Source organism: Poromitra crassiceps, assembly GCF_964638095.1.
Source record: "Poromitra crassiceps genome assembly, chromosome: 1".
NCBI classification, from domain to species: Eukaryota; Metazoa; Chordata; class Actinopteri; order Beryciformes; family Melamphaidae; genus Poromitra; species Poromitra crassiceps.
This window is the reverse complement of record NC_139623.1, coordinates 78,212,024-78,231,751: the sequence shown is the minus strand read 5'-3', so window position 1 is coordinate 78,231,751 and position 19,728 is coordinate 78,212,024. Positions and strand designations below refer to the sequence as shown.

General features: G+C 40.7%; 2 protein-coding genes across 3 annotated transcripts in view; both read right to left on the bottom strand.

The window, feature by feature from the left end:
- LOC310784844 (dolichyl-phosphate beta-glucosyltransferase-like) overlaps positions 1 to 15,503 on the bottom strand; it is a gene marked incomplete at its 3' end in the record, with an annotated part of 17,710 nt that extends 2,207 nt beyond the window's left edge. Inside the window, exons 1-7 of the mRNA XM_083645882.1 lie at positions 15,227 to 15,503; positions 2,900 to 3,068; positions 2,138 to 2,184; positions 1,872 to 1,940; positions 1,627 to 1,719; positions 1,389 to 1,502; positions 1,210 to 1,269 (exon numbers count right to left, since the gene is read on the bottom strand). Of these exons, the coding sequence (XP_083502008.1) occupies positions 1,210 to 1,269; positions 1,389 to 1,502; positions 1,627 to 1,719; positions 1,872 to 1,940; positions 2,138 to 2,184; positions 2,900 to 3,068; positions 15,227 to 15,289 (615 nt within the window). The 5' untranslated portion in view covers positions 15,290 to 15,503. The remainder of the gene's footprint in view (positions 1 to 1,209; positions 1,270 to 1,388; positions 1,503 to 1,626; positions 1,720 to 1,871; positions 1,941 to 2,137; positions 2,185 to 2,899; positions 3,069 to 15,226) is intronic.
- The window catches only part of dclk1a (doublecortin-like kinase 1a), a gene marked incomplete at both ends in the record, with an annotated part of 262,817 nt that overhangs the window by 25,444 nt on the left and 217,645 nt on the right, over positions 1 to 19,728 (bottom strand). The gene's annotated exons all lie outside the window — the stretch shown is intronic.

Sequence of the window (19,728 nt, the reverse complement as noted above, 5' to 3'; positions counted from 1 at the left end):
GCAAAATAGATCATAGGTGAAACACACTTTGAAACACCTCAGAAAGGCCAGAATCAACATCTGCCCATCGCCCACGCATTCCCCGGCCCATCTTGACTCGCACAAGGAGCGTCCGCACGCAGGCAAGCAGGCAGACAGGCACACAGGCAGGCAGCAGCAAAAGCGCTTCTGACACGCCCGCTGTACAGCCAGGAGGAAAAGACACACGGAGGGAGGAGTTTAAATGAGAGGGGTGTTTCCTGTTGTTATGGAGGAAATTACTGTTCAAAACTATTGTTTAGAATGTCTGACGGTCTTACTGATGCCAAAAATGAATGGTTAAAGTGACTGTTTCACAAAAAGCCATTTATCTCTGAATAAATTTCCAGACGCTGAAACCATGCTGTACTCAACGGCTAATATCTACATAACTACTAACTCTGCAAACTAACTCTTTTAGACAGAGAAAGCACACATTCTATTAGTTATTTTTAGATGATTGGTGTTCATGAATTCTTAACAGAAAAGAATCCTCGGCTGTTGTAAAATGAGCCAGAATCGTCAAAAACACCCCTGGCACAACTTACCTACAGGAATGAAAACATGGCTGGCATTCAATGTGTTAAACAAATTTCCATGGCTTTTCCAAAACCTTGTCGGATTTTATTTCTTTTCCAAAACTTTTCCATGACCTGGAAATTGAATTTAAATTTCCATGATTTTTCATGACTGTACGAACCCTGCACTATGTGAGCGTCTGCTTGCTTGCAGTGTGTGTGTCTGCCCCATAGGCTCCGCTGAGACAGAGACAGAAAGACAGAGAGAGTGAGACAGATCTCTTTTCTGGATTGGAAATAGTGTGTGTGTGTGTGTGTGTGGGGGGGGGGGGGGGGGGACATATCATACAGGCAAACATATATCAGAGGCATGTCTTACAAAGTTGGGGAGACACTGAACACTGCGATTTCCGCAGCACACTTTACTACGTCATGGCCTACCCCCCATGCACTCTCTACTCAGCCGAACCACAAAGAGGATTTCCTCAAGTGTGAAAACAAATGACACAAAGAAATGCCTCTTGTATGAAAGGACAACTCCAGCGAATGACCGGACCTGATTCAACAGACATAGTCTAGAGTTCATGTCTGAAAGTGGCTATGGTCTACATAGTAATGTTGAGTGACAGACGAGCACAGACAGAAAGAGAGACACACAGTCAAGACGTTTTACCTCAGCGACTGATTCCTGCTCCAGATGAGCTCTGGAACCGCAGGAGATCGCCATGTTCTCCTAAACACACAGACAGGCATCTTTAGAGTGGTCAAAAACCTAACCGATTTCTATTACTACATCATACCTAGATGGCAACAAGTCAGAGGCAACCACAAACACAAAACAAAAATCCCTACCGGTTTAGGGTCAAGGCGGTGAAGGCCGGCCTCCACTTTCTCAATGTCGGCAAACTTTGTGGCTCCGTCAGCGTCTGCCATCAGGATGAGTTTCCCTCTGGAGCTCAGAGTTCCCTAAAAGAGAGAAAAACACAAACATTAAATCAACAGGAGGTGCGTTCATTGCATACGTTTGTATTAGACTCGTGGTGTTTTTGTGGCACGTTCAAATGTGTGTTTTGACAGCCAAGGGTCTCACCATCCTCACAGCTCCTCCTTTGCCTCTGTTCTTTACCAGCTTCAGGACGCGCACTTTGTCCGCACCGTACCTCCTCGTGTACTGCGAGGCAACCTGGGGAGGAAAGCACACGCTGTTCACACACACACAATAATACAAACCTTCTCATGGTATCTCAGTATGATGCCACTTTGAAACATTCAGCAGTGATCAAAAATGTATTTCTTGGAAGAATATCTGCACAAAAAAAGGTTTAAAAATATCACCTCTGTGGTTTTGTCTTTGCTGCCATCGTCAACCACGATGACCTCATAGGTAAACGAAGAGTGCTGTTTCTGCAGTGAGAAAATTAAAAGGAGAGATTTGATTCACAAAGGGCAGTTTTTAGTCCAATACTGCAACCTAGTGGACACTTTGAGGATAACTGGTACAGCCACAGAAGCTTGCTTTGCTCGCTGAAGAAGGTTAAGACAAAGCACTTCACTCATGAGGCCTTACTGTACATTTGCTTTCCACTGCTGCAAGCACTGACCTGTCTGGTCTCCAAGTAATCCATAGCTTCTTCCATCATCACAGGCACTGAAAAGACACACAAACACCCATATTAAGTTTCCATCATCACAGGCACTGAAAAGACACACAAACACCCATATTAAGTTTCCATCATCTAGTGCAGGTGTAGTGATAGTATCACTACACCTGCAGGTTTTAAATGCACCAAACTGGTATCTTTACACTGAATGCTTCACTAACCCTCAAAGTTAAAGTGCGGGTAATTCATCATTCAAGTAAACTGTACATGTATTAACATTAAGTGTTGTGGGGGGGGGGCATTTCCTTGGAAATCTTGATGGTAAAATATTTAATGTGTACCCTTCTCCAATCAATATTAAATGTATTTCATAGCTAAAGCCAATGTGCATTAAACATAATCTCTTATTATTTGTCAACAGTTTACATTCTATGAACGGTCTAATTTTCTGTAAAAGGGGCTGTGTTGGTTTCTGATGGCAGAGGTATGGCTCAGTGTTTGATCCACTGTATTCAGGAAGATGTTTGGTGCAAATTCAATGGTGAGTCCTGTAATTGTAGCATTATATATGTCCAGTCTGGTGCAAATAGCTATTTTCAAACAGACCAAACAACAGTTTTCTTGACCTAAAGTTAAGGACCGCTGAACATTAGAACACACACCAACCACAATGTTGATGGAGCTTCAGCAAGTCATATTACTCCACAAGTTGAAGTTACTATGCAGAAATCAGTGACACTCAGGTTGACACACATCACTCACTTCGGAGCTCCTCGTTATAGGCAGGGACCACCACAGAGAGCTCCCTGGAGTGGGGATCATGCAGGCTGGGGAAGAGCTCCTTCTCCCCGGTGGCAGTGATGAAGTATTTCTCCTTCTCATGACATGTCAGATCCACCATGCTGGCTGTGACGTGCGCTACTATTAACAGCTGAAAAAAGACCAATAAGGGTGTATAATGCTGTAGTTTAATCTTGCTTCACCATAGCATGTACTATATATTTTCAAGAGTTGTTTTTCACCCTGGGCTCAACTGAGCCAAAAAGGGAGCAGTTATTCTTTTAAAAGACAAAGTTTGACGAGAATCGCCAAGTCGCCTGGAAACAGAGTCCAGACACATGCACACTGGCATCACTTCGTCTTCTACAGACATTCTGCAATGCATTTTAGACAGCCCCCGAACGTGTGACAGTAAGGAAAGATAGTCAGAAAGATGGCAGATGTGACACATTGCTCAAATTGCCAACAACCTTTCAAAACAAATGCCCAAAAGGGTACAATCAGTGGAAACGTTTAACATGCATGCACTAGCCCAGAACCTCAATTTATTTTCCCAGCAGAGTCACCAAATTAATGATGCCAGTGCCCATGCGTCTGGAATCTGTTTCCAGGCAACTCTGCGATTCTCGTCAAACTTTGTCTTTTAAAAGAATAACCGCTCACTTTTTGGCGCAACTAGGCTTCCGATATAAGGTTGCCCCATGCGACGCTACCTGTGACTTCAAAGTGCAGAAATAAGGTGAGTTTAATGCCCGACACAGATTACCTAATGAAAATTGTCTGGTCCATACAAGGGCTCTTACTAACTGTAGTCAGGAGACGAAATTTAGAAGAGCCTGAGGGCTAGCTTGAGCTCAGGTTTCATACTGGAGATGCTGAAGCAGGCTAGCCTTGACATTAGTCCAGGACCAATCTGGGAAGCCATCTGTAAAAAAGAAAGTATATTTGCAAGTCGGAAGTCTGTCTCGAGAGATTAGTCCAGGACTAACCCACCTGCCTGCTTTGCAGGATGTTTAGCCATGACTTCCCAGGGTTAAGATTTGAATTGCAGTATAAACATGAGCTGACAAGTGCAGTCTGAAAGGGGGATAAGCCTAGCCAGAGATGGGCAGTATTTTAAATACATGTATTTAAAATAGGGATGTTCATTTTGAAAATTTTCCAAAATCGATAATCGGTGAGAATTAACGATCAATTATCGATTATCGATTTTATTAATACTTAGAAAATTTTCAATATTTTCAATTTTTTTTTTTTTTTTTTTTTTTTTTTTTTAACAAAATGAATGCCTATGGCAGAAAATACGAAAGACAACGTGTTCTCCTCAATGAACTCTTTATTTCAATGTGTCTCCTCTCCAACACTGCTGTCCCCGGCGCATGCCGGTGTGAATTTCTCATGTTTAAAACAGTTTTGTTGGCACAAAGGCCCGTGCCCAGCCAGAAAACTAGAGACTATATGAAGCTCCACCTCACGTTAGTCGGCTGTGCAATGGAGTGGGGCGAGGAGGAACGAATTCCACCCAAACCTAGTCCAAAAAAAAAAAAAAAAAAAAAAAAACTTTTTTTTTTTTTTTTTTTTTAATAATTAAAAAATCGATCCAAATGCCACAGGATCGATTCCAATCCTTAACGATCGATTATCGATTTTCGATAATTGATGAACATCCCTAATTTAAAATACGTATTTAAAATACATTTGTGTATTTTGTAATTTGTATTTGGCTGGACCGAGAAAAATAAGATGTAATTTGTATCAAGATACTTTCAGACCTGGTATTTTGTGTATTTTAAATACGTACATAAAATACTTTTTTCTTTAATTTTATGTCATTCTATTCTCAAATTGACACATTCTTACCATTGACACAGGTTTAAACTGTGGAGGAAAGAAATGTGACATGTCACTTCTACTCTACCTCTGATCGGCTTACCCTCAGAACAAACAACCACAAATCAGAGGCAGAGTAGGGTGGGTCTTTAATCCGTGTATGTTGTGTTCTTTCGTTTTTCCGTTTCAAAACCAAATCAGAAAAACCAAATAACTGTTTCGTTTTTTTCTTTTTCCGTTTTAAAACCAAAACGGAAAAACGGAAGATCAAAAAACGAAAAAACAGGAGGTTTTTCTGTTTTAAAACTAAACGGGAAAAGGGGAAAATCAAGTTTTATTTGTTTTGTTGTTTTGTTTCTGTGATATTGGGATATTTTTGGAAATGCTGGGAAAACGAGGAGAGGAGGAGGCGCATGCGCAACAATTCCGCGGCAGTTTCAGTCTCGGAAAACAGGAAGCGAGGAATTGTATGGTCTGAAGTTTGTTTGATACGTTTTGACAACTTATTGCCGTTATGGCCGCACTTGAACCGTATCATAACTTGATCCACGAACTGTTTGACAGTGGACAAACATACTCAGAGATCAGTGCCGCTCTGCAGCGTTCTGGTGCTCCGCGCTGCTCAGTGATGTCTGTGAGGAGGTTCTGCATGGAGCACAACCTTCGCCGAAGGAATCATGTGTCCGACTCTGAACTGGAAATAGCAGTGATTTCTTCAATCCAGCAGGTATGTGTGCTTAAAATCTTTAAAGAGATACTCAACACTAACAACTCTGATGTAGCAGTCAGCCCGTGTGTCAGTTTTTTTGACTGACTGAAAGCAAAACAGCCCGCAAAGGGGGACAACTGCGAAAAGGGAATACCAAACAATTTCCCTCCATCAGATGACTCAGATGAATGAACAACAGTTTTTCTTAGTTTGTCTTTTCGAAGCACCAGTAGTAAATGTGTAATTCATATCTTATTCTGACGGGCTGTGACTAATTGGACACTGTAGCCTACAATTGATCTGTCATTGTAACAGCAAGCCATACTGCAAGTAGCCTACAAGTGTAGGCTAATGCATTGTTTATAGTTAAAAATTAAGATAAGAAAGCACTTTATTAATCCTCTTAGCGAAATTCAGCTGCCCCAGCTGTGTGTGTGTGTGTGTGTGTGTGTGTGTGTGTGTGTGTGTGTGTGTGTGTGTGTGTGTGTGTGTGTGTGTGTGTGTGTGTGTGTGTGTGTGTGTGTGTGTGTGAGTGATTGCAATAGCTTCTGTAATTTACTATCTGTCATATAATATTATCTGTTAATATTATCTATTGTCTGTGTATTTGATCTATGTGTTTTTTTAACAGACAGGTCCAACCTATGGCCGGAAATTTATGACTGGATACCTGTCTTCAATTGGTGTGCGTGCTGGAGAATGCAGGGTTGGGAGAGTACTAAGAGAAGTTCATCAGCCATACCATGATTTGCGACAACATGTAAGTAGTGTAGGCAAGTTTCTTTATCAAAAAAATTAAATTAAAAAAAATATATAAAAAAACAAAAATCCATATGCACGACACATAGTAGCGAAACAGTTTTAATTGTATTCGTCTTTATTTTAAAGGGTGCTCGTAATCTGAACCCCATCCCTTACCATGCTGAATACATGGGCCATAAACTGCACATGGACCAGAATGAGAAACTGGGCATGTTTGGGGTCACACATGTGGTGGCAGTGGATGGCTACAGCAGCAAGATTGTTGCAAATGCCACCATGCCTATAAAAAATAATCTCATTATTTATGAGGAGGTGTACAGGTGAGTACATTGTACTTACAAAGCTAATTTATTTACCGGTAATTTAACTAAAATTTAGAACCTTCTCTCCTCCTTATCTCCTCTCTTCTAATGTCCTCTCCATGCATAACAGGACATAAAATACAAACACACAAACCCCTCTCCAGTTATAGTTGTGGGGTATCATGTTTTGCTCATCATATCAAACTGAATGTTTCTTAGATTATTTAGATACTTTACTGACCACACAGCCTATGCATTTTATTTAATTCGGTGTAATGCATTTGACTTCTTCAGTGTATGTCTCTGCCACCAAGTGGACATGTTATATTAACATGTACATTAATTTGTTCCAGATGTGCAGTGGTCGACAACGGGATGTGGGACCAAGTGAGGGTTGACCATGGGAAGGAGTTCTACCTGTGCCTGTACATTCAGGAAATCCTTTCCGGACACAGGCACAACCTCACCAGGCAACCTTACCTTCAGACAACCTCTTCCAGGGTAAGATTTATATTACTACTCAAAATGAAGAGCTCCAGTGGTAACCTGAGACTGAAAGATGAAATAGATAGGTTTTGTTGAAAATCACGTGTCTTTGCTCAGACAGGGCAACCATATGCCATTAAAAGGCAACAGTTTTGTTCCAACCTATAACCTTAGCTGGTAATTTCATTGATGACTTATTTGTTTAGTGAAATCAACTGATATAGCTGCAGTGAAAACCTGCAGACTGTTGGCCCTGCATGGTCCCCTATGTCTGATGTATGTGTCAAATGGAATCTGAAGGTTCAAATAGGAGGGCTGAAGGTTGTTTAGCAGCAGAATATGTCAGGATTTTTTGGCAGCTTTGAACACAGTTAATAATATATGGAGCAGTTACCATTTAGTATAAGCACTTTATCTTCCTCACTACTTTTTCTAACATATCTTGTGTTCACAACAGAATCTAAGGGTGGAGCGGATTTGGCCTGAAGTCAATAACCGGGTCAACTACCCACTGAAACAAGCACTGGTGCACCTGGTCGACCAAGAGGCCATTGACATGCAGGACAACACTGTTAAATTCTGTGTGTCAAACCTAACGTGCCACCTCAGCGAGATTGGGTTAAACAGGGTTGTGCAGTCATGGAACGCACATCGGATTCCAGGTACTGTATGCTAATAAAAAAATAAATATATACATATATACAGATATATGCTAATAAATAAATAGATATACCGTATACAGTATATATACACCGGTATATATGTGTATATATCTATATATATATGTTTTTCTGTTACTGCATGACCCTTTTGAGAATAGGAAATCCCACACACTGACTTCACTTAAGACTTTTATTTATATAGAGCAACGTTTCGGTCACATGACCTTCATCTGGCAAGTCACTTTTGCCAGATGAAGGTCGTGTAACCGAAACGTTGCTCTATATAAATAAAAGTCTTAAGTGAAGTCAGTGTGCGGGATTTCCTATTCTCAACTTACCTGATGCTCCTACGCACCTGACGTACACGGTTTGTGCAGAGATCACCCCTCTTCTACTGCATGACCCTTTTAAAATAAATTAATTACTTACTTATTTACTACTGTTACTGACTAGGCCGAGGAATACCTAATCACCTGGCTGCAGGAGGTTGCCCAGCCCAAATATCGGAGGACCTGCTACCCAGTGCTTCCGTTGCGGCAGACCGATATGAGCAGGAGTTTGGATTTGGATCCTCTCTCACCAGGGAGGCAACCTTTGGTGTGGACCCATTTCACACTGCGGAGGACAGGAGCCAGGCAGAAGAGGACTTTGCGGTGGCCTACCCTGATCCATCTGTCATTTTTGAGAGTGTGGTCAACAATGACCATGCTGTTTTTAATGAAGCCCTTTTCTGCCTGCTGAATGTGACAGATAGGCATATGTGAAATGCTTTGATGGATGAGTGATTGAGTGCTACTGTATGTGTGGAAAGTTATAAAGCAGTGATTCTCAACCTTTTTTGTTTCAATCCTAATTTAGTCCACACTAGAGCCATGGACCCCCATTTGATGGAATTTTGTATCCTGGACCCAGATCTGAGAATATTTGTGTTGGAAGATTTTGTCCAGAATTCAATGACTGTATTGTAGGTAGAGATAACAGAGAAACTAGGATGACATGACAACATTCTCTGTGTCCAGTTCTAGTAAATTAAATACCGTAATGGCAAAGTTGAACTGTTCCTCCGTTTGCTGGGGACCCCCTGGACCCTGGAATCCCCTCAAGGAACCTTGGTAGTCCCCGGACCCCTCGTTGAGAACCACTGTAACCACTTTTATAAAGCACCACCACCAACATTGAAAGGCAGTGTACATAATTAACTCAGATCTGACATAACTGTGATAGCAAATGTGTTTTTCCCCACTGACTGCATTAAATTGATTCTATTCAAAACTATGGCCAATATCATTTCAAATAGTGATCATCAGAGATGCACAAGTGAGAGATAAAGTTTGATTTGGTCGATCCAGCAGCCTTTATTTTGATGCATTGCATTTAGTGTTTGTTGTTTGGGCCTTATGTGAAGGTATTATAGTCATTTGAATTTCAATGACTTTTCAAGCACTTTGTAAAAAAAAGAGGCTATTTTCAAGGTATTCCAGTACTTGACCACCCCCCCCCCTCAAAATCCAAGCACTTCAAGGACCGATGAACCCTGATATGAATGGGATTAGATGGATTATGTATGCAAGCATATCCTTACATCTGTTAAATAAACCCTACACATGGGTTGTAGAACAGTGGCATTGTGGTGACTGTAAATTGTGGAATAATGAACTTAAAACATTACACTTGTGTAGAAAGGCAGAATTCAATACATTAGAACAGTTCTCAAAAATATCAAATCAATTTTATTGAAAATATAGAAACAGCAGAACTTCCCTGAAAATAGATGTTTTTTTAAGCAGCAGCAAACAATTATCACAGTCATGAATAATTAAAGTGCTTTCACATGGCTACATATAACATTAACAGTGTTTCATCTTTAAAATGTATAAAATGAAATACAAAAATCTTCATGTTAACAGTAACACTACCGTTTCATGTTTAAAGTGCATAATCTGGAACCAGTGAACTCTTACAACATTCTTAAAAGAAAATATAATCTTTCTCAACGACCGAGAAAAAAAGATAATACTGTGGAACCAGTGCCTTTCATTACAACATTCTCAAAAGAAAATCTAATCTTTTATTAACAACTGAGGGGAAAAAAGTAATACTGTGATATTCTAAGAAATAATGTTCTGCAGTGCATCCAGTGCATCATCCAGCGCCACCACAGACTCTGTTTGGCTGTCTACAGCTCTGCACTTGGGGCAGTAGTGGTGGTTTTCCTGCCACCGCTCCAAGCAGATCCGGCAGCCCACGAGACTCTTGCAGCAACTTGCAAAAATGGGCGCTCTCATTGGATCTGCAGTTTACACAGAGAAAGTGTTAAAACCTGAATTACGATTTCACAGCATGTCCATATGATCTTACATCTTTGAAAGATGTACATAATAATAATTCATGTCTACATTACATAAACAATACAATAATATTTGTTCTGCTTTACCATACTGTATGTTTACCATTGTAGATTTGTGGCTACTTTTAACTGATTTTGAAGTAAACACTAGCCAAATACTGAACATTTTAAGGCACATGAGGACTGTACCATTGGAAACAGAGGTATGAGTATGTCTGTTCACTTTCATGGCAAATAAGAATAGCATAATAATACCTCCACAGATGAGGCAGGCAAAGGCAGCCTTCACAGCTGCAGCCTGGGTGTCACTGAGGCACACTGTTGTGCGCCGGTTGGCCTGCACATAATTCACAAGGTCTTTCAGAGCCCTGGAGACGTCCGGCAGACCCTGGGATGCATCGATGACCTCCTCTATTTGGTCAACAGCCACAAGGTGGTCTGTATCCTCATTCTTTCGACTGAAAAATATACAAAACAGTGTTAGCTCTATGACGCCAAGTGGAGCATATTTGACACATATTTCAAATGAGTTTTTGAGAGCTCTACATCATCAGTGTGATCATTGTTTTGCTAAAAAAAAAAACTGACGTACAGTATACAATCAAATAGATGCAATGCCTAGCCCTAACCAGGGGGCAGAAGGGATGCAATTAGTTGATGGCTCTGGCTTTACAGAGTGTGTATTAACTCAGACTTTACAACATATTCTACATGTTAGGGAAGAATAGTTAGCTACTTTTCACCCAATTAATTATCTCACCCCAATCACAGCACATCAGCTGCAACCTTTGGTATGCAATATCTTTTTTCCATACAAATGTGCTAGGCTGGCTAGACGTCACTGCAGCCCACTTGGAGGCGGGTTGGGCATGCTTAATGGCCCCACTCCTGAGAAGATCGATGTCTCAGCACATTAAAATTTGTATGTGAAAGGAAAATCAGCGCAGCAGCATGGTTTGGTTTGGTACGGCCAAAAGGGCACCACCGGCATCGTGATGATGTCATTGTGCTATGACTTCATCAAGTCAAGTCAAGTTTATTTGTATAGCCCTAATTCACAAGCATGTTTCAGAGGACTTCAGAGAGAATATGTCTAGCTAAATCTAGCTGACACAACAGTAACAATTACAGTAGTAATAATAACAACATGATTGAACAGTCATATGATAGAGACAGAAAGAAAGGGAGAGGGAAAAGTGGTGGAGGAGAGAGCGGGGGTGGGGAGGGAGCAGGAGAAAGAGTGTGGGGGATGTGGGGGAGGAGAGAGCAGGGAAAGGGGGGAGGTGGGGAGGAACAGGGGAGGGAGAGCGTGGGGGAGGAGGGAGCATGGAAAGGGAGGAGGGAGCAGGGGGGAGAGCGGGGGGATCCTCATCATCATTACTCTCATTGTGATGCCATCACTGCCCAGTGCCCACAGTTCACATTGTGATGTCATACATCACTGATGAAATCATCATTCGCTGCAGCTCCAGGGATGGCCCTGGATTGAGTCGCTTGGCGGTCGCCCGGCCATGAATAAGCACCTGCGCGGAAACTTTTCTAACAGTAAAATTGATCACAGACATTGTGTTGACCTGCACTTAAGCAGCTAGACTACCTTTCTCTCTTTCTCTTACTCCCTCGTAGCCTGTAGAGCTGTTCCTCTGGCACGGCATAAACCTTTCTTGCATGCTGCTTCCAGTATGCAGGGGCTGTAATGGATTTTATAGCATTAGTTTAACAACATAGGGCAATTGTTTTGAAGTATCCAGTATGTACATGATAAAGAACACATTTGTTTACACAAGTGAAAGGTCTCAACATGAATAAAGGACCTATTTGAAGAGAGTGAATTTCTAGAAAGGATACACCACAAGAAGTACAATTAATTAATACAGTTCAACAAGTTATTTACAACATTTAAATTATAATATTAAATCTTAGTCTGTACCTTTGGTTGCTTCACATTCCATGATTTCACTACCATGGTTGTCTACTAAGACAATGGGCTCGTCATCGCCCAAGGCCTCAGACACTTTGGCCCTTATGCTGGCCACTGAGCACTCCAGGTCTGAGAACCTGACCGTCACCGTTTTCCGTGTTTCGGGTTTGCCATCAATCACCTCTGCTATGAAGACATTCCTGAGTATAAATATAAACAAAGCATTTAGGCCCATTTATAATGTATAATATGCCATGTTCCAAAACTATGTTATACGTACAGACATTACAGACATTCAAACATAAAATGTAACAAATAATAATAGTATAATAATAGCAACAAATCATTCAGTGTACCTTTGATTTATCTTTGGTCCAGTAGCTCTGGGAGCAGGCAGAGATGCTGGCAGAGATGCTGAGGGAACGGGGGCACTGGATGGGCGGCGAAATCCGAAGCGCGGGTTTTGACCTTGCCAGCTTGGGCCTTCGTCAGCGGTGCTCTCCCCATGTACCTCGTAATGGCCACCGATTTGGAGGTTTGCGAAGCTGAACACACCATCTTGTCCAGGGAGTATGCCTCTGTTGTTGTCGTCTGTTAAATAAATGGTGGGTGCTCGGACCTGAAAATGACAGTTTTACAATTTACTAAGACTTTATTTGAAGGGGTGTGCAAACTCATGGATAACGGAAAAAGTTTACAGTTAACAGGGTAGACATAAAACCACTCAGAAGTCCTTCACTCTTGTATTTTTGGGTGACTAGTGACTAGTTTGCATCCCTGATAACACTACATGACACAGTCAGAAGCATGATATGGCACCTGTCATGAACATAAATAAAATATCTTTATGAATGTTTATGACTCTTGTCATTAAGTGTCATTCAGTCAATTAGTCTTTTTTAATGTAAAGTTGACTTTGTTTGAGATATCTTATGACAACTTGACATTTACCAAGACAACATAATCAACATACCATAGAATGCCTAATTACCCAACTTAAATTAACTATTTAGCTTTATGTTTTGACATTCACGGGTCTATTGCCGCGGGTCTCGGGCCTGTTCATCATTATGTGAAATACTGCATGGATCAGAAGACCCGTGATCAGCGTTGAGAGAAACACATGTTAGCGCTGTATGATTGTTGACATTAGCAGTTCCATTAACGAGTAATGTAACCTAGCTAGTTACGCTAGTTTCGACATGAGACCATTATAATTGTGTCATTGTGGTGGCCCCTTGCCCTTTGAGAGAGAGTTCCTGTCGTTTTCGGGGATCTTACCTGACAAGCAAGCTCTTGTGTTGACGTGTTGCAGCTAATGTGCTAATGTGTTACGCTAGCCTGCCATATGTGTGTGTGTGTGTGTCTGGAGTTGCCTGTGAAGGCGCACAGATGCTTTACTTGGTGCTAAAGTAAGCTAAACGCTAACAGCTGATAGCTGCCGTTAGCTAACGCTAGTTAATAGCTCTGGTAGCTGTGCAGTCTTACCTGAAAAATCATGGAAAGTTTGTCCAAGGTAAGATCATCCGATTTTAAATTGAGTCGGCGACTCCCTCGAAAGACAACAAAATCCATTCCTTTCTGAGCCTGCCGCTGAAATGTCGCGCATGTCCTCTCCTCGTTTTCCCAGCATTCACTGGGGTTTCCAAAAATATCCAAATATCACAGAAACAAAACAACAAAACAAATCAAACTTGATTGAAATCCCCCTTTTCCCGTTTAGTTTTAGAACAGAAAAACCTCCTGTTTTTTCGTTTTTTGATCTTCCGTTTTTCCGTTTTGGTTTTAAAACGGAAAAAGAAAAAAACGAAACAGTTATTTGGTTTTTCTGATTTGGTTTTGAAACGGAAAAACGAAAGAACACAACATACACGGATTGTCTTTGAGTCAGACTTCACATCACTTCTTCGTCTAGTATGAAGCCTTGTATTGGTGGAAATTCCCCCAGAGATAAATTACTAATATAAATTGATGATTAGATATTGCATGCACTGGCCTATCTGCAAATGAAATGGTTTACTGCATATTCAAACCAGTGTATCGTATTAGAAAGACACAACTAATTATCTTCTTAATTAAAATTGGAAAAGTGTGTGGCAGTGTGGGTCATGATTGTGATGTCATCAGTGATGTCACTCGATCAATAGTGATGTCACTCGAGCAACTATTTGCTCAACTGTGATGTCACTCAGGCAGTTGTGATGTCATCAGTGATGTCACTCGAGCAACTCTGATGTAGTATGAGCCGATGGCGCACATTTGCACGATGGCACCAAGGTGGGTGGGCGCCGGCGGTGTCTGTCTGTCTGTCTGTCAGTCATAATTTTGGGAGCCCGTGGAGCCGGCGATTTCCATAACTACAGCCATGGCACATCATCTCCAGGGATACTGTTATGATGTCAGATATCTAGGGCTAACATGGTCAAAGTTCGAAAACTTGAGGTTAACATGTAGAAATGCTGCCTGTATGTCAAAAACCCTCACAGAAGGTGATTAACAGCTGAAGAATTAGGACATTTTCCTTACAGAAACGGCTCAAAACGATGAATAGATGATCAAAATAGGCAATGAATGTAATATTTGGCAATGAATTGATGGATTGACTAATTGTTGCAGCTCTTTATCAGTTTTTATAAAATGTATTTTATGTATTTTCAAAATACAAAATACGTATTTCTATCTCAAATACATTTTTCGGACCAGTATTTTGTATTTGTATTGTGATACCTTTTTTGAGCAAGTATTTGTATCAAAATACTTTATGATGTATTTTCGCCCATCTCTGAGCCTAGGGTTAATGTACAGGGCGAAGCACACTTGCTCTAAACACAATGGGCTGGTTTCACAGACAGAGATTAAGCTTAACCTGGCCTAGACTAAGGACCTTTTCAATGGATATCTCAATTGAATTTTGTCTTTAGTCTATGACTAGGCTTAATCGAGAGATTTGTAATGAAAAAAACATCCACCCAAATTCATAGCATTCCATCAGCTCAGCAGTACACAGCCATCTTGGTGTGAAAGGTGATTGTAAACAAATGACAGCCACACCATGGTAATACTATGTACAGAGCAATCCACGGCCTCAAAAAGCAAGACATTGACAACCAGTGATTACAAGTGAGAAAGGCATACTATTATTAACGTTTTTGACAACTTATTCCATCATGAAGGCCTTTGCTAGATCACTTTACAGAGACAACACACCTGCCACAGCACAAACTGCAGCAGACTGGAAACAGAATACATTACCAGGAAAGGGGCTAAATCAAATAAAGAACTGTACTCACCACAATCAAACCTGCAGCTGCTAATGCAACCAAGCCTTGAACTAGTTCATAGAGGAAATCCATCCTCCATGCCCTGCGTGGCTGGATAGCTAGCTAGCTAACCAGCTAGTCCACTGTTGCTTCCTACGCCCTTCTGTGTTTTCCGTCTGGTGCACGTTGTTCAAACGTCCAAGGAGGAAAACGAACTGTTTTGAAAAGTTAAAGCATAGATAGAGCAACAGAAACCTTATATTTCCATTTCTCTGTGGGCAGCTCAGTGAGTTAACTCCACCTCCAATCACAACTCAACACACAACGTTAACGCGGAAGTGCCACCGGTTTTCTTCCACCACATCATCAGTTTGATGCGGGAATGTTCGCGTGTATAGACTCACCGCCCTCTGGTGGATGGGGGTGGAAGTAATCATAGACTGAATATCTGGCAGAACTTCTGCCAGATTAAAAAAAAATAGTCTTCTGCCGCAGAAGACATTATTTTTTAAGCTTTGAGCTGTCAAGCAATGTATTAACTTTATTATTATTATTATTATTATTATTATTATTATTATTATTATTATTATTATTATTATTATTATTATTATTATTATTACAACCATCAGTTGGCTACATAATACATCTTGACTGTGCTGCCACACATGCCTGGATCATTGTGCCAGGGGCACTAACACAGGCAAACATGTTCTGTGGGCCGACCCAACTGCCAGAAACTACCCTGCCACCTGTACACACAGAGCACCTGCCCTGTTAAATAGCTACCCCATATAAGTGCCACACCATCCGTTTGGCAAACAATACCAACAAAATGCTCAATGTACAACTGTTGAAGATGGCTGAGATGCATTATTGGAAGTGAGTAACTAATACTAAGTAAGTAACTACACTTACATGCTAAGTAATAACTTTTTCAAATTTAGTAACTCACTTACAATTATTGAAATAGTCACTGGGCTAGTTATACTAGAAAATAGCAGACAACTTCAAAGGATAATCCGGTTCTGATCCTCAGGCCTAGTCGAGGGAGAGATGCCGCCTCCCTGCCCAGCAAAAAGGCTCCACAGGCTGCAGCAGGGCCGGCGCCAGGATGAAACGACTTAGGGGGCGGTTATAACTGGGGAGGGGGCTGATATTTTTACATAGTAAAACATAGGTTATATACCCGCTATGCCTATTTCTGGACTTTTTAACCATAATAACCTCTGAAAAGCACAATAACAACACAAGAAAGACTACGATTCAAAATCAAATAAAACATTTATTTCACAGCAGCAGATTAAGGCATTAATAGAGCTGAGCTTTGCATAACGTGAAATGCGGGACCTGTCTGGAGCACTCTGAACATATATGTCTATGAAAAGTCATAGAATAAACAATTGCTGCAAAAATCAACACCGGAATTCATTCTCAGCACACAAGGCCATTCGTATAAGATCACTTAAAAACTATTCTGTTGACACCTTTCGATCTCTACTGGACAAAGTAGACTGGTCCCCTATATTCAATTCCTGCGTTATTGATGATGCGTGGGGCATTTTTAAACGTTTATTTCTCCAAGTGGTAGACCTGGTAGCCCTACCTGGTAGGTACTTTAGGGGGCGCCACCATGGCACTAAAAGTTTTAGGCAAAGTAAATGCCAAAACCAGGTTTTTAGCCAGGAAGTCCAGACTGCTCAACAGGGAATGCCTGAAAATCCTAGCATCATGTTTAGTCCAGTGCCACCTTGACTATGCCATCAGTTCCTGGTACTGGGGCCTCAACAAAGCCCTGAAACAGAAACTTCAGGTGGCACAGAACAAACTGATTAGAGTAGTTCTGGGCCTTAACCACAGAAGCCACGTGGGGAAGGCTCAGTTTATTCATCTCCAGTGGTTACCAGTTGAGGACAGGGCCAGACAGCTTCAACTTACTATGGTACATAGGATTTTAAACAATAGAGCACCGGAATACTTTAACAATTATTTTAAGAAAATTGCACATGGACACAACACAAGAGCAAGTGTAGGAAATGTGGCCCTCCACAAGCATAAGACATTGACAGGTAGAGTATCTTTTATCTATTCCGGTGCTGTGGAGTGGAACAAACTGCCTCTCCCAATCAAAGAAACAGAAAGTAAGGTGGCTTTTAAAACAAAGGTTAAGAAACAGCTTTTTAGCAACCTGTCTGCATAACCTGCCATTTCTAATTGTGATGTATTGTGATGTGTTGCTGATTTGCTGATATTATTGTTTGTTTTTTATTGTTTTCGCTCTGACTGAAGTTGAGCACTTTTAGATATTGATATAGTATATGTTTTTTTTGTTATTTTAACCCTAACCCTAACCCATTTTTAATGTTGTATTCATCACTTGTATTGCACTTTACAGATGCCTGTCTCCACAGGGGACACTCGACACAACAGGGACAACGATGGAAATAAGTCCTGGACTTTTTCGTTTTATCCCTGACACCGCAGTATTTTGTCTCATGTATTGCATATTGTCTAATCAAATCAAATCAAATCAAATCAACAAAAACTAAACAAAATAATAGCCAGTCAGTGCCAGGTTCATTAAATTAAAGAAATAAAGTGATCAGATGTGTTGTCTCCGTCTTTCTGCCCTTGTGACAACCAAAGCGCTTCCCTGCCAATTCTGAAACAACAGAGCTATGTTTATAGGGGGTAGCCTACATTAACTTAAACGGATCAAATTTGATGAAGACTGTGCAGAAACAGTAGCTGAAACATGTCAGGTACAAACATTGCCTAACTGGCCTTTATAGATGAACTATTCTAAAAAATAAATAAAATAAAATAAAATAAAGTGAGCGGCAGAAAATTGAACTGAGGGTGCAAAGCCCCCTGGCGCCCCCTCGTGGCGCCGGGCCCGGGGTGCAGCCAGAGCCCCAGAGGCTAATGACTTTGAGTAGTCTTGTCTGTAAGCCTCCCCAATAAGTGAATGTTCAAGCATCCCATGCAGGTACAATCATAGATACAATTTTACAGGATGTCTTGTCCAACACTGTGCCACAGCAACACTAAAGTGTGTGGATTAATAAGACAATCAAAACAGACATTTAAAAGTAATGCAAAAGTTACTTTCACTAGTAACTAATTGCTTTGAAGTAACTAGTAACTTTGAAGCAATTAAATTATTTTTTGACAGAAGTAACTAGTAACTATAACTGATTACTAATTTTCAGTAACTTGCTCAACACTTGCTGAGATGGTATAGCCTGGCTCCAGACCTTCGAATCCACCCACTCCACGGAGTTTGAGTTTGGTAGAAGATGGAAATGAGTGTACCAATTACAATTCAGTCTGAATATCAGGCTAGAAATGATATACATTTGTATGATAGGGCAATATAAATGGGATTTTAGGGTCCTCGGTGGTCATGATGTGTCAGTATCAGTAAAGGAAAAGAAGTTCGCACACTGCAGGGCTCCAAATGTGAGTGTTGTATTTCAGCACCGGTGGTAACGTTTCAGGCAGCACCTTGCCCTTCCTCAACAGTATCAGTAATCCAGGCATACTGTACACTGGAGCCTTTCAAACCTGGCTAGCCTTTGATCCTGATCAGCCTATCCTATCCATAAAGTAGAATTGTCCCACTCTCCCCACCCACTATTACATTATTTATCAATATAATGAAATAGCATGGACAATATAGTCTAGCAGTGCACCCCTGAACTCGATATGAACATGATAATTAAGCTATAAGTTTAGAAACTTTAGATGTATATGTATGCTACATTAATCACATTGAAGATCTACCAACGACACAATTTGTTTGTTAAACATATTTTATTATTACTATTATTGATAGACCATTGTTGAACAGAGGTACAGGTATTGGTATTGCAACATGTTCTAATAATGTGGTGCAGTAGTTGTGTGAGAGCACTTTGGTAAACCACAAGTACTGTACCCATGTGCTGGAGAGTGTGGGTTTCAACAGCACCAGCACGACAAATTCATACCGAGATCAATATGGTGGCACATTACTGTATTTGTGTGATGATATTATGCTAAATACATAAACCTAAACACCACAGACAACTGTGAGGACTGCTCAGAGATCATCTGCAAAACGCTGAAAGAAAGTGATTCTGCATTTTTCTCACTCTTCCAACTTCTCTAATCTTCTCTTGCAACAGTTATTAGAATTCCCTTTATTGTCTGCTGCTGCTGCTGCTGCAAGGGAGGTGACATCATTCCCAGCATCTGACAAGAAGAAGAATATGCAGTTTGTTTCTTTGCTGACTGATTATTAGATAGTACATATGTATTGTATGTATGTAAATTTATGTATGCACGACCGATTGATTTGCTTACTGTTCTGATAGACCTACTACAAGTAAAGAAATATACTGTATTGTGAACTATCAAAATAAATCAAATTATGTTATTTACATAACATACAAACAAGACTTCATCACTAAACCGTTTTTTTTAATAGGCTACTGTATGTCTGTCATGCTTTCATCCGAATACATGAAGCTGTGAATGAGGTTTCAGATACA